Below are 22,287 nucleotides of genomic sequence, written 5' to 3'. Positions count from 1 at the left end.
CTCTGACCCCTCTTCAGCCCAGCAAAGCATCCCTCTTTGCATCTCTCTCTTTACTGTTCTTCACAAATCATTCTCACTGGAGACCTTCCAGCTCTCTGTTTCAGGAGGGATTTGTGTGATTTATTTACTCACTTGGCGTCTGATCTGGCAAGGAAGCTGCTCCTTGTCTCATTGTAGTAAATTTTAATCATTGGCAGAAGCCCCAGCTGGAAGTGGCTGCAGCTGTGGCTCTGTGATACCTCCTAGCCAGCCCTGTCCATCACTGTGTCAGTGTAGCCTGCAGTACCTTGGGAAGCATGGCCAAGGCTCCCACCTGCCTTTCCTACCATTTACTGTACAGCAGGGGTGATGTTTACTGTGCTGTGCTCCACCAGAGCAAAAGCCACCCTGAGAGCCACCTCTGCACCTTCCTCTGGTGGGGCCAGGCTAGCCCTGAGACCTTTGTGAGCATTTACAGCATTACCACAGTTACTTTACAGGATATTCCAAGAATATCTTGCAGGTCTTTCAAATGTATCCTAAACACTACCAAAAAAATAATACTTTTCTACTTCTGTCTTTCTGCAATATTTTCTTTGATCAGCCTTTACCAGATGCTAAACAGCTCCATTTCACAATCCCAATGAGAATTTTGTGAGCTTTATGAATGGCAGCATGCCATGCTGCCATGCAGAGTCCTCATCCTTTTGCCCCAAGCTGCCATCAGATGGCTGAGCAAAAAGTTGTCTCAGTGTGCCATGGGCCTCTCACTGCTAGAATGCAGGAGTGAAACATCATAGAAAGCTGAGCAAAGAAAGTAAGATTTCCACTTCAAAGATACAAGAATAATTCAGGAACTGATACCTGGCCATAAAATCTGGTTATGAAAGAGAGTAAAGGTTTTTTGAGGAGTATAATGATGACTCCAGCATGCTCTGCAGAATCCTTGGCTGCTGTTTGCCAGGACAGGCATTTTGAAGGTTGTGCAAACAGGTTTCTAGTTTGATTTACAACAAAAGGAGTTAATTTCTCATATGAGAGTGTACACAACTGTGCAGGACAACTGCACGTCCAAGATAAAGCTTCATCTACATTGTGAAGCCTCAGCCAGGGCAGAGGAAGCCTCCACATCTGGCTGATGTCACACACAACAGATTCATTCCTGCAGCTTTGGGGAAAGCAATCTGTGAATTACATTGTGAATGCTGGAGCTTGGCCTCCAGATTTCTGAACACACTAAAAAACCAACAGGACCTCAGATTAGGCTTGGGACCATTCTGAGCTCCTGGCCCCAAAGATGGGTTTTAGATTCCTCTGACCCAGCCACACATCTCTTCTGTATATATCTCTACATAGCTGGAGATTGTGGTTTCCTCAGACAAGGGACTGCTCGTTAATTGAGAATTGTCAACAAAGTAAAGAAATATTGGACATGGAAGTTTTGGAGGCAGTCAGGAGAAGGTAAGGAGTTCTACTTACACATGATGCCTTCAAGGCAGTCAGTGTTGCTAGGACCCAGAGATCCCCAGCAGGCCTCCTCAGTTCCCTCTGAAAACAGCAGCTCTCACAGCAGCCCTAACAAAGATTCAACTACAACTCCTAAAATACAAATGGCAGGAAAATACTTCTCTTGAACTCTTTCTTTTTGAAGTATTTTCAGTGGAAAGCAAGCTTCTTGCCTGAGGCTAAATCACTGCTGGCCTTTCTCTCAGAGTCTATTGAATAAGTTAGCCACAAGAACAACACAGAAGTATGACATTCCTTGTTAGAGTGGCACCCAGGTCAACCTTATCCCACCACAGAGAAGTGAATATAGGATGAGTGTGTGCCTGGCCTCAACTGCAAGGCTATATCACAGGGTGATAACGAGGAAGGAGCTCTGACCCTAACCCAGGGCAGAACAGTATGAGGAATGTGGACTACAAGGGATTGTTTTTAAGAGAAAGGGCAGAAAAATTCCACTTTACATAAAATATGTAAAAATATGTAACACTTCCCTGAGTTTGGAAAGAGTTTGCTTTAGGGCAACATTCTTCTCAAGACTTGCAGTGATCTGGTCTTGATTTTCTCATTCTGAGAGTTCCCTTGTGAAGTGCTGCCATCTTGGCACTTGGGGTCAAGCACTGCCCAAAGGGTAACGTGAGGATATTCCAGCTCAGCAGCTTCCATCCAGAAGGCTGCAAGAAAATCTCTCAAATGCCTCACTTGAAAACTACAGAGGGTTGGATCTGCCATATTTAAAGGCTAACCAAAGCAAGATTTGGGAATTGGATAGAAGTTGATAAGTAGAAGTTGATAAGAACGTAAAGTAAAGCAGTAAAGGGACAAATGTTTCTCAAAGGAAGAAGCACTGTGCTGAACCCATCCACTACACTGTAAATAAATGGTTTGTGTACTCCCAGCCTTGCCTACTAAAAGTAGAGGGGAAACTCGTGATGGCTTTCCATCCTTTAGTAGTTTGAGGAACCCAGGTCTATTTGTCCCTATGAGGTACCAATAGCCCAGGTGTGCTGGGCCATGGGGACCACTGGGTGGTGGCTGGAGTGAGATGCTGTGGTGTCAGCAGAGCCAGGCAGTGCCAGGCAAAGGAGAGCAGCCAGTGCCAGACACACAGGAGAGGAGCTGTGTCCCTCACAACAGAATTAGAGGAAACATCTGCAGACATCGGGAAATTGGATGAGGTGGATAAACTATCTACCTTCTGTTTCAGAGAGGGACTACAATGAAAATTAAATGAGATAATCATTATTTTAAGCAAGTTGTTCTTTCCTTTGTGCCATGGTAGGTAGGTAGCTCTCAGGAGTGCCTGGCCTGTGCTTGTCAGGCTCCGTCTACAGAGATTAGCAAGAGCAGAAAGAGTCACTGTGAAAGGCACAAGTGAGATCTTGAGTCTCCCTTTTGGCAATGAGAATATTTGGCAATTGCCTGGTGCCTGCATGTTCCCAACACTGCATGGGCTGATTAATCTCAGCAGCATTACCTCAAAGCACTGTCAGGAGCATGTGCTGAGAGGGCAGTGTATGGCTTGTGCACTTTAATGCCTGCACAGCTACTGCTGCACACCCCCAGAACTGGCCCTGAGGCAAGCAGGGTTTCACCTGTCAGGAGAGCACTCAGGTGACCAGGCAGGTGTGTGAGGTCTCCTCTGCCCCAGCAAACCTTGAATTCTTTGCTACATGTTGGAATGGCTTAAACAAGCAGGCTGCCAAGTGCTTGCCCTAAACCCTGGATTAAAACCCATCCCTTGCTGGGCAGACCAAAGGGTTTGAAGCCCACACTCTCAGAGAACAGCACAGAGCCCAGGCTTCCTGAGCAAGTGTCTTATTGCTTCTGGCAAAGGCTGCCAAGAGTGGTTTGATCCAGCACCACCATGACCAAAAGAGGCAGTGAACTGCAGCACCTGGTCCCTGGCGGGCAGGGTGCCTGTGCAGGGGCAGCATGTGTGAAACCTCAGCCTGTGCCCTGCAGAGACACAGTCAGCTCTTGGCTCTGCTGTGCCCTGAGCAGGAAAAGGCATCTGGCTGTTCAGCCATGGCTCTCTGTGCAGGGGATGGCAAACCAGTTAAAATCAATCATTTAAATAAATTATTTTGTGTGCGTTCCTTTGGGAATCCGTGACTGAGGTGACCACAGAAACCTCCAGCAAAACATGGGTGCCACTGTTTCCTTTTCTGCAAAAAGTGCTTTTTGTGAGATGCCTGATCCTGTTTGCCATGCTCAGAGTATTCTAATGGGAAAAGGAGTGCTAGGAAGAGATGAGGATGTGGGACAGGGGGAATGCAATAGGAACCCAAGGACAGGTCAAGCAGGGCAAATCCAGGCTTGTGCAGAAGCAGTATCCCAGGCACTAGTTAAATTTTAATATAGAGCAGGCAGGTGCCCAGTGAACTGGAGGAACCTACAGGATCAGGGAGTGACTGCAAGATATGGATTGCAGCCTTTCCATTCTGCATTAATCCTGTAGTTGATCTATGACACGATAATTCCCCTCAATTACTCAAAAATCCAGGGAAGAATTTTAGTGCAACAGCTAAAATGAGATTTGCTCCCACAAGCCAGAATGCTCAAGAGGAAAGACACAAAAGGTACTCAAGAAAGGACAAGGTGACTCCTATTGCAGGGAGAAGACTGGAGGTTGGGATAGGAGGTAGGAAAGTGAAATAAAAGGCTGTTAAGTACTTGTAAGACCTGAGGGGGAGAGGCTGTGGGACACACAGTGAGATCATCATCATCAGGATTATTTGGTTTATAAGACACATAACAACATTTGCCTGCAGACAGTGACAAGGAAAAACAGGAGGGCTAAGCAGAGAGGCAAAAATCTACATTGCCAGCCAGGCCAGCTGCCTACAGACAAGGTGCCCAGGGTGTCCAAGAGTGCAGGGAAAACACAGAAGCCTCACTAAGGGGTGCAGTGAATTCAAGGAGGAACGGCCTCCGCCTTTCCTGTCGCAGGGCCCTGCGTCTGCAACTGCCTCACAACAAGCCCAGCACAGCTGCTCGCAGCCAGGCCCAGCAGCCAACATGGAAATCATTCCAGGCAGCAGGAAAAGGATCCTGGATAAAGCTGATATCTGGCTGGATGTGGTCATACCCAGCCACACAAGTGGAAAAAGAGGGAAAAGCAGGGAGGCTGTGCCCACACAGGGAGCATGGCAGCCTTTCCCTGGAGGGGCTCCATGTAAGGGGGTTCTCCTGCCACCTGAAGCAGCACAGCTTCAGAAATGCACTATGCTGGGTTTTGAGCCCAGACACAGCACACAGGGCTCTCCCTTTGACTCTTTGGGGTGCACTGCTGTCTCTGTTCAGAGGCTGAACTATTTAATATGACACAGCTTCAAGAAATAAAGAAGTACAGAACTATTGAAAAGCTGGTAGTTTACGGTGTGGCTTCTGTAGGTGGAACTGTATTGCAAACCATCTGACTACAGCTCTACCACTGCAAACTGGAGCTCAGCCATCAGCAACCTTGCACTGAGACACAAAAAACAAATAGCTGAACACAGATCTCTACAACTACTAAGTCTGACTACACTAGGAGACCAAATTAATACACCTCTTCCCTTTATGAAGTCCTGGAAACTCAGTGTCTTGCTGTTTCCTTCGAGGTAATACACTTGTTTTAAAAATACTGGCTGTATTTATCTGAAACAAACAGTTTCTAAAAAAAGGGTTTTTTTTTTTCTCATGTGGCCTTAAAAGAATGGTGTTGGTGCTGCAGAGCTCTTCTCTTGCTCCGAGTGAACACCAGGGACACATTTGAAGCAATTGTCCATCAAGTCTACCATATCTCTAAGTCTCTTGGGGGAAACAGCTTGTGCTGCTTAAATGGGAGTGCTATCAGTAAGCCAGAACCTTGCAGCAGATACATTGAGCATTCCTATTATTTGAGGTTATGAAAATTCAGATTGGGATGCTGAAAATAAAGTCCCTTGCTCTGGAATGCCCTGTCAAATACAGCCCTCAGCTCCTCACTTACAGGAGGCCACAATGAAGGAGGCCAGTGGGAATTCAACAAGAGGAAATGGCCTCAAGCTGCCCCCCAGGAGAGGTTTAGATAGTATGTTAGGAAAAATTTCTTCACTGAAAGGGTTGTTCAAGCACTGGGACAGGTTCCCAGGGAAGTGATGGAGCCACCATCCCTAAGGACAAGGATATGTAGCACTTAGGGGCTTGTTTTAGTGGTGGGCTTTGCAGGGGTGGGTTAATAGCTGGACTTGATGATCTTACAGGTCTTTTCCAATCTAGATGATTCTGTGATTAACCTGGCAGCAGGATTTCAGTGTCATCTGAGAGCTAATGCACCACTTCCTAAAGTAATGGAAGATCCCCACTCTCCTTCAAGCAGCACTACTTTTCATTTCTCCAAAATTAAATTAGGTGAACACCTACACAGTTTTCAGCTTAGTTCAGGAAGACATCTGGGTTTTCTGGTATGTCAGGCAGGATATGGATATAAAGTCCTGTCATGAATTCCTTCTCTCCATCTGATGGGAGCCCTGTAGCAATAAATACTGTCTGAAAGCTTGCTGATACAACAGACATGAGCTATAACAGATATCTAAACTGCAGATAATATGCCTGAAGGGGGGGAATGGGTTATTTCTCAGAAATCATCCATTGAATAAATAAGTTGATGAGGTTGTGTTGTTTTAAGAATCCACAGACACTCCCAATGTGGAATTGCTCCGCTGGAGCCAAGGGCTGATCTGTACCCTGGCAGGGTGATGCTGATGTCCTGATTTACAGCTGACAACAGCTGTTAGCAAGATGTTGCTCTGCCTGGCCTGGAGAGCATTGCTTCCCCTGTGTCTTCAGCAGCTTGTCCAGGCAGCCTCTGGGATGTGTCCTGGAGACTTCCAAAAGGCTGCTTCCAAAAGCTCCATGGCTGGAGGGGCGTGCTGGCAGCTCTGATGAAGAGCAGTGGTGGCCACTGTGAGATGTAGCTGCTTTCCTGGTGAGCTGCCTTCACCAGCTGCTTGTTCAGAGCTCTGCTCCTGGCCAGGGCTTCCCTCAGGATCCTTCTCAGCTTCCCAGTGCTTCCCTTCCAGACATCTGTTTTTCTTAATGGTCTGGGAACTGTACACAGCTTGTCAAGCTCCCCCAAATTAATTGGTGCCTCTCTGTGTGTACTTCCAGGCCTTCTTCTGGGGAGCTCTTGCTGCTCTAGGAGAGTAAGGGGTGAGCTAATGGAGGAGCAACCAGCAAAACCTCCCAGGCTGCCCACAGGGCAGGAGACAGGAAATAGTGAGGTCTGTAGGGCAAGTGCTCTGCTCTCACGTGAGCAAGGAACTCTAGGCTAAGACACAGAGTGGAGAGATGGCCAGGAAGGCTGGACTTGCATGTGCATTACTTCAGTGGGGAAAGAAAGGCATAAACCATGTTTATCCTATTGTGCCTTGAAATAAATCATTATTTTATGCCATCTCAGCCATGGTGCTCCTTTAAGTGCTTTGCTGTAGCTTCAGACATGAGGGAAAGCTACACCCTGCTCTCACCTGCAAACCCTTGGGCAGCTGCTCTGTTCCATTGCTGAGCCAATGGAACAGCCCCTGCAGCAGAACAGGTCTCAACCCAATGGATCTTCTCCCTTGGTTGCCTCACAAGGGGTCAGGAAAAAAAAAAAAAAAGATGAATTTCAACACGAGGAGGCTCAGACTCAAGATGGGATGGAGGGAGGGATTGCTCTTTGCCTAAAGAGTGGTTAAAGAGGATGAACTTTAAGCAAGTGCATATACAAAAGGCAAAAATTATCTAATCTGAAGCTATTCAGAAGGTTAAATTAGAAACTGAAGTCACTGAACTGTCAAAGAAGGTGCACAGAGAATGCAAGATGCAGGGACAGTTCAAAATACTTCTGATAAATGCTGTAAGTAGACTCTGGTCCCTCCCCATTTAAACTCAGTTAGAGACAGCCTAGCTGGAACAGCACAGGGATTCAAACTCCTCTCAATTTATCAGGCTTGGAACAGAAAATCAGAAGGGTAAATGAGCCTACACAGAGCTTCCAACTACAGAGGCTTCCAGACTCATCAGTTAGGGCTGTGCTATCTTTGTAACACATTGCTATTAAATTAGGTCTACACTGGATACAGGCAGGACAGAGAAGGAGGTTCATATTTATCTAAGCCAGGAATTTAGTCTAAAAAGGTACACAGATATGGAGTGGAGGAAAGTGATAGCAAGCACTCTGCTGGCAGCCAGCTTGAGGTGTGAGTGCTGAGCTGTACCCACAGAGATGCCTTGTTAGCTGGACCCTGGAGGGCTCAGTGGCCCCAGTGGCACTGAGGAGCTGGGGCTGTAAAGCTGCTTTCCCAACCTTTGGCTTCATCCAGAGTCTCCAGCCTGCAAGAGTCCTGAAAACTGGCCCAAACACTGGGGAAATGAACCCAGGCAGCTGTAATTTGCTGTTATGTTTGAAAGTGCCTGAGTTTTCAGCCCAGTCTGGATCGGCCATAATGGTGCATTGGAAATTTTGTCTTTTCCACAGGTAAACAACTCATCTATATCCTAAGGAAAATGCACCAAGCAACTCCTGAGCTGCAGCTTGGCCTTTGACATAGATTATTTTTTGGTGATGTGAAGAAGATAATGATCTCTGCTTCTGATTAAAACTGCTCATAAAATTCTCCCAAAACGCTTTAACAGAGAAACCCAGTGTTCATAAGAGATTTGAAACACTCTACCCCTACATCTGTGCTCCATTTCTTTTACCTGCTGGCTGATTGGACCCTCTACATGTTCTTTCTCTCTGGCAAGAAGAGAAATTAAAGTTCCTTCAACCTCAGGCACAGTTTCCCAGGTTCAAGCTGGGCCACCGGAACCAGGTGTCCAGGAAGTGTGGGCTCAGTGCCTGCACAACTCTTGCTCAGTGAGTGAATCAGCACTAGGAAGCTCTGGCCAGCAAGGCCCTAAATTCACAGGTGTTGAGAAGAAAGATTAAATTCAATTTTTGATGTCTGGAATCACTGGAAAGATCCAGTGATTTTTCAGTACCTTACTTGGCTAGGACAGGATGATGCATAACAAGACAATGAGGTCCTGATGTGAGTGGAAAAGGCAACTTTGCATTGAGCTGGGAGATGAAAGACACAGTGCTAGGATTGTTTCTGTTTTGAAGGAGTAACCAGTGTGTTCAGGAATCCATCCCTGTGCTCTTCACAGGCTGTCTGGAGTACCACGTTTGCTTGCACAGAGAGCCCCTCTGCCTCTAACTGGGAATGAACACCTTCAAACTGGGAATGAACACCTTCAAACTGGGAATGCAAACCCTGGCTTCTCACAGAGGGACAGTGTCAACAACTCCATGCACCTTGTAAAGACTAAATGGGAAACCAAATTAGACTGTGCACATTTCCCAAGTTAAACATGCCCTCACTGCAAGGCCCAAGGGGTGAAATTCCTGGGAAGGCTGGCACACCAGCTCGAGTGTGTGTCTATGAAAACAGGGCATGTTTCATCTGAACTTACATCAGGAGAAACATGGCACTTTCAGCAGAAAGGTTTTTCAAGATGATTGACTTGAGTAAGCCATGACTGCTGTTGTAGTACGCAGTTTTAAAGGATAAAGAAACCTATTCTAGAAACAGGAAGAAAGAATAAAAATAAAATTGGTTTTGTGTTTTACACAGGCAATAAAATTACCATTCCTAGACTCTAGCAGGTGTGATGCCAATTTATTTTGACCTGAGCTTCCCACAGGCAGAAGTTTGCTGGGCTTGAACAGTGCACTGCAGCAGGGAGGGATCATAAACACTTTTTGGGCCTGATGCTCAATAGCCACTGGTTTCTCCCAGCAGCCCACACGTGCTGCAGAAGCAGCACAGTGCTGCCCCTCTGGTGGCCCTATCAGTACCACTAACCTGAATACAACTGAAGATTGCTTCTTATCTTTCCACCACTCAGTCCAGTCTATTTTTGAATCATTCATGGGAAAAAGATTTTCTACTACATTTGGTTTCCACTACGCTACTCCAAACCATGCCAGACCTCACTGTTAGAAATCTTTCCTGCTATTTGGTGAGATATAAATCTTTCCTTTAATTGGATCCCATTATTGCCAGGCATACTGCTTTTTCTCATGCACTAACAAATTCTGTTTCCTCTCTGCTAACAGTTTTATAGTATTGTCCTCAGACTCCCTGAAAAGCCACAGTGATTTGTTCAACTCCAAACTTCTGAGGCAGAATTCCCTCTCTTTAGCATTTTTGTTCCTTTCTGTGCACAAGAAGTCACTGGTCTGGACCCTTTAGATATCCAGGCTTTCCAAACCACACACATTAATTCTCTGTGCATTTGAGAAGCCTGGGATGAACAGGAGCTTTGTTGAAGCTGGCAGTGGTAAACCAATATCCTTTGTAGATTAGCCACCAGTCATCCACACTGACCAAAACCCTGCATGCATCTCATTAGAAAGGGTGAAGAGGTGTATTTGCATATGCAAAAATAACAGCTTACAAGTTTTCTACCTGTTCTATAGGTGTGGGAACTCAGGGCAAACTACTAATATAGGGTTTGAGCTCTTTTAAAATCTGGTGATGAATAATGAAGGAAAAGCCATGCGTGTGAATACGCTGTAAACCTTGCAAAGGCAGGGTGGGTCCTTGTTTGCAGAAGACTTCCAGAAACACCTTCAGCAAGTGATGTGCTTCAATCTGACAAGAACTTGGTGCAGCCTCTTTTCCTGTCTTTCAGAAAAGTGGCACTAATGGGGCAGATAAGGCTTATCCTTACAGTACATCACCAGGACCCAGATACTGGTGGTAAGATATAAAGATACAACTCAGATTTGATGTAAAGGCATTTCTGGCATGAGACTGCATAGCTGGATGAATTGTGACCTGCATGAAGTGACTGAAATCCATGCCTAGGTGAGACTCTGTAGGAATTAAGTGCCCCATGCCTCTGTCACAACGAGGTGTGAAGCAACTCTGCAGTGAGTGTGTAATAACAACTTCTCCTTACACAACAGCTCTGCTGTCCCTAGACCACATTCAGGGCCTGCTGCCCTGTCTGCAAAGCACCAAACAAGGTCCCCCAAAGAGGTTTCCTTGCTGCTGGGTTCAGCTGCCAGCTCAGATCCCAAATTCAGCCTGTAGAGCTGCTGTTTCAGGAAAAGGAGCCTCCACCTCTCTAAAACACCTCTGTTAACCGACCAAAGTGGAAATGAACAGGGCTGGTTCATTTCCATGATAAAAGCCAGCAAGTTTCCAAGCAGCATCTATTGATAAAGCAGTGCTGATGTTTTGCCCTGTTCTCCAGATAAGCAGCTCCTGGGAATGTATGGGAAGGTATGCATGACATGCTGCCCAACTGCAAAACATCCTGCCAATTACACTGTGGAGCACAGGACAGAAGGCGTTTCCAAAATGCTGTCACCATGGCTTGGGAAACTCAGGCAACCAAACTGGGGAGTGGGGAGAGGTTCAGAAGAATTCTCCCTCTTGGTGACACAGGAAAAGCCTTAATTCCATTTATTCTGGAGTCTTTGCTAGGGGGAAGAAAGGGCTCTGCAGCACAGCCCATGGGGTTTGGTTTTGCTGTTTCCTGTCCTTCGAGAGGGAGGCCTCCAGTCACAGGGATGTGGAAGTCTGGCAAACCAGATCCTTTCCAGGACTCTTTGCTGCAGACATTTACTGTCAAACAGGTCTCAAATCTGCCCAGACCTGAGGGGTAAAATGGGGTCATATAATACCTCTCCCAATTTATTTAAATACTCTTCCCTTTATTTTCACAGACACACTGCACAAATGTGTCATTTTGATGGGTTTGGGAGGAAACACTGAAAACAATCTGTATTTGAGGTTGAACCATTCTACTAAGCAAAAAGAAAAAAAAATAGAAGATGGGAAAAAGAACAGTTTAACTTTTAGAATGAAAGCCAATCATCAGAGCTTCCTGAGAAAGGGATATTGCTTCCTGGCAGAGCTAACCATGGTGTAATGCCTGTTCATAATCTCATCTCCACAGCTGCAGGGTGGGCAGAGACCTCTCTCAGCCCAGCTCCCCTCCTGTCCTGCTGCTCTGGGGACCAGGAGGGTCACAGATTTCAGCCCCCCTCACCTGCACAGTTCCCATTCCTGCATCCCCTCCAGGTCAGTCCCTTGGGTGACAGCTCCTCAGTGCAGTTTTCCTAAGGACAGGGTGAGTGCTGCCCAGGAGGTTGCCCAGAGGGGTGAAGTGAGCAGAGAACTGCCCTCAGCCCTGGAAAAGCTTTCCCTCTGCTGGGTCAGTGCACCAACAGGAAAAATGGAGATCTAGCAGGAGTAGGTGCAGAAAAGAGACAATGGAGATGTCACAGAATTAAATGACATCTGTTGGCAGGCACAAAGAAGGGGGGAGCCTTCCCAAAATACACCTGGCTGCTGCACCCCTGCACCCATTACACTACAGGGAGCCACTCAAGTGAAATTCAGTCTTGGACTGTTTCCCTTTGCTGTGCAAGCAAAGTTCAAGTGTCTCTAAGCTCCCAAGCCCCTACAGAGAGGCTGGGAAGTGGAATGCCATTACTGCTGTGGAATATGGGCTGCAGAAAGCCACAAGCACTTTCAGTGGATGCCTTAACTCACAACATCTGCAGCAAGGTTTGGGAACCCACAAGCCATGGGAATTAGACAGCTTGGGCCAAATCTGAAGATGTAAACTAACAAACCAACACAATAATTTCTAATACTTTCTGTACCATAACTGCAAACAATGTTTCATGGCTGCTTTTCTTTACAAGTGGCTTAGCTTTCCCCAGTGCAGTTTTACACATTTTTGATATGACCTCACGTTAACAATCTGTGGTATAAACTTCATTATTTCTTTTCATCTGCCATAACACTGGAAAGAAAATTGATTGTCAAATCTATTTTGCATCAAGAAGATGGGCGAAAAAAAACCCCCAAACAACAAAACAAAACACTGATGATCAACAGACACAAAATTACGTGAACTGCAAGGGCAGGGTTTTGCTGCCTTTAAGAAAGAGATGCCAACTATCTTGCTTCTGTGGGTTTTTCAAAACTAGGGTCTTCCTGCCAGGGATGTGATGGAAATCAGCTGGCTAGGTCAGCCCTCTGCCCTTTTCCTCCTAATGCTGGTAATCCTCATGTGTCCCATTAGAGCAAAGAGCTTGCCAGTTGTGCCAGCAGGAAAGCAGGGAGCAGCTCTGCCTGCCACTGATCAAGCAAGCAGGGAAATGACAGGACCCTTCTCGTTCCTGCTGCACAGGATCAGTAAATCTGGTTTTTAAGCAAAAAGTCTGTGGTGAGCCTCTGTGTCCTGCCTGGGAAAAGCCCTCAGGAAGAAGCAGAGAAGAGAATCAGCTGGTGAGAAATCAAGCTCTTGCTCTTGGCTCTATTTTAACCTAATATCTTAACTTCGGGACATTAAACACCATTTTGGAGGCTTGGGACAGGACCAAGCATGCTACTAATAAAATATCTTGGACATTGAGATGTTTTAAAAATAAGAATGGATTCAGCAATCTACAGATGATAAAAACAAACCAGGTAACACAAGGAAAAGGTGGGAAATAGCAATCTACGGATGATAAAAATAAACCAGGTAACACATGGAAAAGACAGGAAATAGAAGTAAAGAGACAGAATCAAGAGCAGGGAGCTCTTAGGTCAAATACTTCAGAGAAGCTTCCTGGCCACCTGACCTTCCACAAGTGTCACATGTGTCTCCAAAAAGAAATGGCAGGTGTGTTCCCTTCTGCTCAACAGAGACAACGGAAAATACTCGAGGGGCGCAATCCTTTGTGTGTGGAGAGGAGAGGGGGTGAGGGAGTGTCCTCAACATGCCAAAATACCTGTTTCAGCCCTAAATTATAACAAATTAGGAGCTCAATTCCCCCTCCCCTCTGAAACATGAAAGGATACTACAGTGAAAAAGAATAAAGCAAGTGTTACAGTGATTGACCTAGGCTCTGTCAAACCTGAAAACCCTTGTAAAGCCAAACATTTGTCATGTCACGTAAGTAGCCTGTGCTGAGCTGGTTCCACCACTGCTTAATCCTTCTACACCCCAAAATCTGTTTAGATAATTCAGCTGAGGACATTTTTTGTAACAAACACACCTAAACAGGCCAAATGTTTAACCCTTGCCTGTGGGGCAGGGCAGCACAGATAACCAGGATGGTGATGTTAGCACCTGGGTGTTATCACAATTGCCCAGCTGAGTTATGCACTGGAATTCTTCAAAGAAAAGCTGAAGTGGTGCTTGAAGCACACTGTTCCCTGGCTCTGCTGAGTGTCCCCTGCTATTGGGGCTGCATCCATGCAGAAAAAGGCTTATCTGGGAAGATAATATAAAGTGTTTAGTAAGGTCTCTGTTCAGCAGAGAGAAATACCAAATGTCCTCTTTCATAATTTGAGGTTTTGCCAATGTTGTAATCACCTTTCTATTTCCTGTGCCCCTCCTAAAAATAAATATTCCTTTTCCCTTGCCACTTTAAAAGACTGAAAAGCTCACAAATCCAGCCTGACATGACCAAAGCAAACACCACCATTCCCATTTTAAATGAATGGGAGGGGAGGAAGAGAGAGGTGAACTGCCTTGCCCAAGAGGGTGTTACACAGGAGAAGGCTTGAACATAAACCCCAGGGAAGCCAGAGTCCTGTGCCCACCCTGAGACACGAGATCCAGCTCTTCTGGAGCACGGGGTACACAGAGAAAAAGGGACAGAAAACCTTCTGGGGGTGTGCCACTCATCTACCTCACTCAAGCACAGGCTCTCGGGTCGCCTTCCCTGACCCAAAATGTTCTATTGAAAGGAAAATGAGACCTCCCAATCCACCTGGGACAGGAGCCACACACAGCTGAGGGTGTGAATCACAAGTGCTGCTGCACGGGTGGGGAAGGAACCAACCCCAAGGAGCTTGGAAAGTTTGTTCTCTTATGCCCCCATTCTTAATGACTCCTTAAAATCTCCTTTCAAAATGATACCTTATAAAATCTAACACAGCTAGAGATAATTTAGAGATTTAACACATTTAGAGACCAATAAGTAAACGGCAACTCTTCCTCGTTCCCCTTTCACAGAGGTAATTTTTTCCCAAACCATCCCCCTGCTTTCCAAATCTGGATTAAAACCTGCAAAAGAGTCTGAGGTGCACGACAGGAGTCGGGGTGGGAGGAAAGAGACCTTGATCTGAACGCCAGCAAAAAGATAGTTGGAAGCTGCCTTCAGGGAGAAATTGCTTTGCAAGGTGGAGCTAAAGCAGATCGCGGAGCCAGTCACAAGCTAGTGGAAATAAAAAAAAAGTTTTCTTTACCTCCATGTCCTGCAAGAAGAGAGGTGTCCTCCGGGCAATCCTTCTTCCCCACCCCTTTCCCTGTTATCTGTGGGAAAAGTTCAGGAGAGGCAGAGCAGAGCGCGGAGGGCTGGGAGATCCCAGCTGCTGCTCAGCCCGAGCGGACAGACGGACAGACAGAGCCCGGCCAGTGGCCCTGCGCTGCGAACAAGGAAGAAGGGCGGGTGGGTGAGAGGAAGGGAGGGAGGGACGGGAGGGGAGGGGGAGGCAAGGCAATCAGGGTTTAAATTTAGACACAAATCTAAACAGATACTGTCCTTCCCGGAGCGCCGGGCTCGGGAGACAACAAGCAACAAGCTGTGCCTCCGCGCCCAAACTGGGGGACACCGCGGGTGCATTTCCTCTCTCCCTTTTTCTGTCTCCTCCTTCCTATTTTCTATCACCTTATCTTTACTCCCCTCCCACCCCTCCGTTTAGTCTCTATTTCTCTTCACTGCTTGCAGTTCCTGCCCTGCTATCTCTGCTTCGATCTCTCCGCTGTCCACACTTCCCTCTCCCAGGGTCTCTTGCCTGTTTGTTTGTGAGGGGAGAATCCCTTTCCTTCTAACTGCAGCTTTCCTTTCTCTTCCTCCTTTTCGGTAATTTCACTCGGCAATGAACTGTCTTCAGAAAGGCAGAACAGGAGGAGAGCAATGGTGATTATGGGGCTTGGGTAGAATTTAAGGCGTTGTCCTGGTGTGTGGCTGGGACTCCCAGGAAGGACAAATATCTGGGTGATCCCGCAGGGAGAGGACAGGGCTGAATTGTGGGCACCGGCAGAGGGTGCCCATGCAGGGCTGGCACTGTCCAGCTGTAAAGCAGGACCAGCTCTTTCTGCCTTGAATTTGTCTCTCACACCACCAGGTCGGAAGGTGCGGGTTGCCCTCCTCTCCCTTCGCAGGGATGTTCAGACTTGTGCACTGAAGTGAGACGCTCCCGTGGTGGTAGAGAAATTCGGATGGGGAAAAACAAAGCTCCGGGATGTTTTTGCTGCAGTTTCCCTTTCCGCGCCAATCGCAGCGTTGTAAACCGGACATCTCTTTTAGCAACTGTTTGCATGTGCTCCTTCTCAAAGAATTTCAGTCCCCACCTCTCGAGAGCAGGGTGGTGCAGAGGAATTTGGAAACGCTCCCTTTGTCTTCTGCTGGCTTCCTCGCCCTGAGTGCAGCTGCAAAGTGACACAATGTCATATCGTCATTTTGGCACGGTACCTCGGGGGCAGAGGAGAGCTAAAGCATGTTTTCTAGAAGGGATGCATGCTTCTCCCTTGCAGTGTTTCACAAGTCCCTGCTGGCTGTGGCTGAAAACGCTCCAGCAAGGATTTAAATGTGAGCATCATGATACCCCAGCTCCCTGTTACTGATAGTGGTTCTCCCAGTGCAGTTAACTGTTGCTGTCCTGCACGCTGCAGGACTCCTGTGGAATTTGCAGATTTAAATTGTGATCCAATTATCTCCCAGATTCAATATACAATAGTCACTCTGTCCTTAGCCAAAAGAATGATAGGCTGAGTTGTTACAATCTGAAGATTGGGCAAGAGGACTAATTAATCTTCTGTTGTTGAAACACTGGATTAGATGGATTAGATGAAACCCCTCTGCTGTAAGCAACCACAAGATGCTCCAACTGTAGATATAAGAAACTAAAATCTCAAATAAATACAAAAATGGAACTACCACTTGTTTGGAAATCCTATTGATTTCTTCAAGTCCTGACAATGGTACATTAGGACAGGGAATAGAAACTGAACTGAGAAACAGGGTTGAGGCAGAGAGGGCAGGATTCTTGTACTGCCCATGCTTTGCCTGCAGTGGGACAGCAGGAGGATTTCAAGCTGAGGGATTTCACTGGACATGGGTCACAAATGTTGTTTTCTAGATATCTGCCATGTAACACACCGTCAGTGACACCTCCCATAACTGTTTCCTGCTGCTCAGGGGCTCTTTCAGTATTTTCTTTCTGCTTTCAGGGGCTCTGCTGTGCAGAGGAAACCATTTGCTTAGGTGTACAGAAAAGGAAACTGCTAGGGAGAGGCAGTATCACTTCACCCATATTAGTAAAGCAAAAGCTGTTGCAGCTGCCCCACCACAATTCTTCACTCCATTTATTGCTGCCTCCAAGTATCTTGCCACAAAGCAAACCTTTTCTGCCTGCTGGATTCCCAAATGCCATTGCTCTGGGCATAGTATGCAGTACTCTGAGCATTTTAATCATTTTGTCTGTACTTCTGACACTTTTCCATGCTAAATCTCCCTTCCTGAAGGAGCAAGGGGAGAATGCACAGAAATATGGTGTCTGTTTTTCTCCAGACAGGAAGACATGAGGTGTGGATTTGTTTTCCTCTCTCTTGTTTCTGGACTGAAAACCACTAGAAAATTTGAACAAACAACTCACATGCTTTAGCTGCAAGACCTCTGAAACAAACCTTATTAAGGGAGGTTCTACAGAGAAACTGGGTGTTGCACATGATGTGCATTTGCAAGTATTTGGAGGTATCTTCCAGTATGACTCTTTGCATCCTTCTGTATATCCCTGCTTACAAACCTGGGATGTAGCAGTGTCTATGAGACTAACTTGGTCTTATACCCAAAAAAAAGTTCCACATCTGTTCTGCTCTGCAGCAAAGAAAAAAAAAGTAATCACTAGTGCCATTAAAACAGTAAAACAGGCTCTGGGGGGAAATTTCATTTGACTGAGAAAATGCTGCAGTTGTGGCCCCCTGGATTTTGCAGCTTCCTGTCTGATTCTTTTCAAGACATGTGAGGCCAACACAGCTTCAGAAGAAATGACTGGCACTCCTGCTACAGGCAGCACGTGGGGGAGAGGTGCAAGGAACTCCTTCATCCTGGCATTCCTTCCAAACAGGTGGTGTAAGGGGTTCTGCCATGCTTGGAAACACCATGGGCAACATTTGCTGGCTTCTTGCCTTATTAAGGATGGAGAGTGGAGCCTCTGCAAGGTGCTCAGAGGGAGCAACAAAAAGGATGTGCAGAGACATGGCTATGCTTTATTCAAAAATCAGTTAGTTAAAAGTGCATTGGAGGGCATCTGAAATTTTGTGTCTGGCATTTGTGTCCGTGCAGTTATCTCATTTGGGTGTGTCTGCCTAGCTGCCAAATCTGGCAAGGTAGGTTTGTCAGGGTGGTGGGAGAGCAAAGGGTGGAGGGAGCTGTGGGTTCCTGCAGGACAGATTGCAATTCTGTGCTTTGTTAAGACATTTGTTGAGGGGTTTAGTAGAGCTCACCTGTCAGTGCCAGTATCTGAGGTCGTTCTGTCCACCTCTCTGCCTGGCCTTGGCTGCTGTTACCCACATCCTTTCCTGGAATTCACACCACTAACCAGCAGCTGTTTCTATATTGGGCTTTTGACCTCCTGAAAATGGGGTTTCAACCCTTTCTGTTCCCACTCAAGCAGCTCAATTCTCAACTGAAAAATAAAAAAAAAGGGGAGGGATAAGGTAACCACCAAAGAAACAACATTTGCATTTCAAAGATCAATCAGCTCGAAAAGCCAACATCCTGTTTTGGGTTGCCTTTACACATCAGGTCTGTCACTTGGCAGCCCGACAGGAAGCGAACGTGAGCAGCGCTTTTCTATGGGAAACTCGCTTTTCGAGCCCACCCTGTGCTGAGCGCGCCCCGAGCTGCCGGCGCTGAAACAACGCCGCGGCCGCTGAGCCTCGCCCTCTGCTTCGGGGGCTCCTCAGCAGGAAATGAACTCCGCTGGAACGCTCCCTACCACTGACATTGCTGTGCTCGGGTCTGCAGCTGCAGGGAAGCGCTGCTGAGAGCACAGACACACGGACACACACACACGTGTGCCAGGCTCTCTGCACCCCTGGGAACTGATGTCAGTGGGAAAGTCCCGGTACCAAAGGGAGTTCAATGCAAGGATGTGGTTATAAAGTGGCTCTCACTAAGCTGAATTGGAATGTGAGTTTGTGTCTTTTTCGTGCTGGCCACCTAAAAAAAGCAGGTGGTAGAGAATAACTGAAAAATTGATCAACTTGACACGTTCTGACTGTCAGCTGGTGCCTGAGTGCTAACATGATGGTTCAGACTAACCAGGCTTCTTAATTAGGGCTTCCTAACTGCCAGTTCTGGAAAAGCCTTCCTAAAAGCCTGTTCCTCAGCAGAGTAAAGTTAAAAAATGGTGCATGGCACAAGAAGAATTTCACCTTGTAATAATGAGATCACAGCGAGGTGGATCACCCTGGGCCCACCAGGGGTTGGGGGGTGGTGTTCAGATAACTGGTGTCATCTCTTGCAGCACCTGAATGTTTTTGGAGAGCTCTTCTTTCTCCTGATCTGCTTGGCTTCAGAGAACAAACTGAGCTGGGGTGTTAAGAGGCACGGCTGCATCCCACTGTACTCATATAGTGATGGGACAAATATTATCAGCATGAGCCACTGACAGCTTGCTTCCAGACTGAACAATTCCTCTATGGTTACTAGTTTTAGTACTCCAGGCTTATATAAACCAACAAAACCAATCAGAACATGGCTGCTGACACAATTCTGGGTGTCTGTGCTGGTTTTGATGTTCTCAGGCCAGTCCTACTGCCCATCTCTCAGTGTCCCAGAAAGCAGCACCACAAGCAGTGGCCCTCACCAGCAGCTTCCTCAGCATGCAGCCCCAGCTCTGACTGAACAGGATTGTCTGACTGAAAATGGACCAATATTTCTGTCCCTAACAGGTTGTGCTCAGAGGAATCTTGCCTTGCCACTGCCAGTGTGGTGAATATTAAAAAAATAAAAGGACTTTTGGCTGAGCACCAGGCCAGCGCTGTAATAACTTTACCTATCTTCTAAAAAATACACCAAAGAAAGAGTCACAAGCTGAATTCCCAAGCAAGGTAATTCAGGAAGTTTGAGGGTGAGAACAAATAAATGTCTTATTTGTCTGCTCTGTGTGCCACCTGTAGCAGCAGCAGGGCTGACACCTCCTCAGGAGAGAATCCAACCAACATTTTTAGAAACAATTTGCATGGTGGGTCTCATGTGGCACCAAGCACTGGCACTTCAAAGCACTGAGCGCTTCAGCTTTTGCCAGAGCTGACTCACAGGTCAGTCTCCTCTGTCACAGGCAAGTGACTTTAGAGTGACTTTAATCACCCTGGCTGGCATTTGGACGGGAGAGCCACCCTGGCTGGGGAATCGAGCGCTGCACCCAGCGAGCCTGCACAGCCCCGAGGGTTATCTGGGCACAGAAAGGTTCCTGTGCACAGACAGACTGCCTGACCAAGACAGGGAGCCTGGAGCAGAGCACAGCCAGGCTGTGTCTGAGCACAAACCGTGCCCAGCCCATGCAGCAACCAGAGAGAGCTGGCTGGGGAAAAGCAGCTCTGAAGAGGGCAGACAAAACATGACACAAGGCAGGACGGAAACCTTGCCCACTTTCTGACTAAAATACATCTCCTCCAGGGACACAGCCTGAAGCCCATCACATATAAAACACACTGAAATTAAGATCATTCCATGAACTCGACCTTGGAGGAAGGATATCTCCATTTATGGTGAGATATTGCTGTCTATTCACTGGCTTTTAAATGCAGTGAGGCACATGATTTGGAAAGGAGAACTAGTAATGCCTACCAATACTTTCTTGAGCCTGTTATGCAAGGATGCTGAGAGCCCCTAGACAATATTGCAGCACAACAGAGAGAATCCTTCTCCTTTCTCTGAGATCTAACTGAGGAAGTGAGAGAGCCTAGTGGCTGCACATCAGGGGTTTAGAGCATCCTTTTTTTCTTTTTTTTCCCCCTATGAAAATTTCAGTTTGTCCTGAGCATCTCCAGGAGAAGGCAGCAGCAGGAGGCTCCATGTATCTTTGAGAGGAGCAGAGATCTCTAACCATGGAGGACAGCAGGGATCTCTAACCATGCTCTGCAGGCAAGGAGTATACTGGAGGAAAAATTATTTTGTTCTGCCTGTACAGGACAGCAGGGAATGGATGGGTGGTGTATTTTCCTTGCTGAGTTCAGCCCAACAGGATGATCCATCTGGGCTGCTATAAGCTGTGGGTGCTGTGGGGCACCTGGGGCAGATGGTGCTCACAGGACAAGTTAATTTGGTTTTCTCAGTGCTACACTGCTGTTTACATAGCGTGGACATACTTGGATCCAGGTGGAAATACAAAAACCCACCATCTTTTAGGACCACTTGAATCAAGTCTCAGTATTACCCCAGTTTAAAGCATCTCTTTATACAAACCTTTATAAGGTTACTGAGCACAAGGTGACGGATAAAATAAGCTAAGTGTTTATTTGGGTAAGTGATGCTTGGAAGAGCCTTCATTGGAAGGTGGAATGGTGATGACAAAACCAAGTCTTGCAGAGGCAAGGGCTCTGACATACACCCTGCAGTGTGCAAGAAGTAAAACCTGAGTTCTGCCCAGTGGCAAACCATTCTGTGGGCTTTGGGCCCAAAACAGATAGTCCTTGCTGTGATATATCCCTGTGATTAAAGGATAAGGTTTTCCCAAGGGAAGGCTGGGCCTCCAACACCTGTGGTGGCACAGAAACAGCCTTTGAGGCTGATTTAGCAGTGGGCAGGGATAGTGGGACCTTTGGTGCCACCCCTTGGATTGCAGAATGACAGAATCATCATGGTTGGGAACTTCAGGATCCCCGAGCCCACCTGTTAACCCAGCGCCCCGTGCTCACCATTAAAGCGTGTCCTCAAGCGCCATCTCCACGCGGGTTTTGGACACTTGCAGGATGGGACAGACTTCCCCAGGCACACAAAGCAGGGGCGATGCCGGGGGCCGGCTGCTGCCATGGCCTGTTCCGTGTCACTCTGACCCCGCAGAACGGGAGGTGTCGGAGCGGGGGGCCTGGCTCGGCACAGGCGGGAGCCGCCGGGGCATCTCCGTGACATCCTCCAGGACACAGCAGGGACATCCCGGGACATCTCCGGGAGCCGCGTCCCGCCAGCGGCCCCCGCAGGCCAGCGGGAGCGCTGCCGCCACCTTCCCTTCTTCCCGCGCCGGTGCTCCAGGAAACGGGATTGTGAGGGGATTCTGTGGGATGGGGCCAGCGCGGTGAGGTCCGAGCAGGCCAACAGTGGCACCCTGGCCTGGAGCAGGAACAGCGTGGGCAGCAGGAGCAGGGCAGGGATTGTCCCTCTGTACTCGAATGCCATGTCCAGTTCTGGGCTCTCACTTCGGAAAAGGCCTTGACGGGCTGGAGCAAGTCAGGGGAAGGGTCTGGAGTGCCAGTGCTGTGAGCTGAGGGAACTGGGGGTGTTGAGTCTGGAGAAAAGGAGGCTCAGGGGGCACCTCACTGCTCTACAGCTAGCCGAAAGCACGGTGTGCCCAGGGGGACTTTGGTCTCTGCTCCCAGGAAACGAGGGACACGATGGGAGCACACGGCCTCAAGCTGTGCCGAGGAGGTTCAGGCTGGACATTCAGAGGAATTTCTTCACAGAAAGGATGATTATTCATTGGGATGGGCTGCTCACTGGAGGTTCCCAGGGAAGGGCTGGCGGTGTCAGTCGGTGCCGTGCTCCGGGGCACTCGGCAGTGC

At 47.5% G+C, this 22,287-nt stretch overlaps 1 protein-coding gene and 1 long non-coding RNA gene across 3 annotated transcripts in view; both read right to left on the bottom strand.

The window, feature by feature from the left end:
- The window catches only part of RCSD1 (RCSD domain containing 1), a 30,248-nt gene extending 15,017 nt beyond the window's left edge, over window positions 1–15,231 (bottom strand). Inside the window, exon 1 of one of the 2 annotated variants that reach the window (XM_064727760.1) lies at window positions 14,745–15,231. In XM_064727760.1, coding sequence (XP_064583830.1) covers window positions 14,745–14,750 — 6 coding nt within the window. In that variant the 5' untranslated portion in view covers window positions 14,751–15,231. The remainder of the gene's footprint in view (window positions 1–14,744) is intronic. The other variant, XM_064727750.1, reaches the window with a different exon arrangement.
- A 568-nt stretch (window positions 15,232–15,799) lies between these two features.
- Window positions 15,800–21,662, bottom strand: LOC135455006 (uncharacterized). Its single transcript, XR_010442234.1, has 3 exons — window positions 21,427–21,662; window positions 18,007–18,188; window positions 15,800–15,930 (listed from the first exon to the last, which is right to left on the bottom strand). It is a non-coding gene; the product is annotated as an uncharacterized LOC135455006 (long non-coding RNA).
- Window positions 21,663–22,287: the final 625 nt, after the last annotated feature.

Source organism: Zonotrichia leucophrys, chromosome 1 (genome assembly GCF_028769735.1).
Source record: "Zonotrichia leucophrys gambelii isolate GWCS_2022_RI chromosome 1, RI_Zleu_2.0, whole genome shotgun sequence".
Classification (NCBI taxonomy): domain Eukaryota; kingdom Metazoa; phylum Chordata; class Aves; order Passeriformes; family Passerellidae; genus Zonotrichia; species Zonotrichia leucophrys.
Note: the sequence above shows the minus strand (reverse complement) of the source record. Positions and strands in the feature narration are given on the sequence as shown.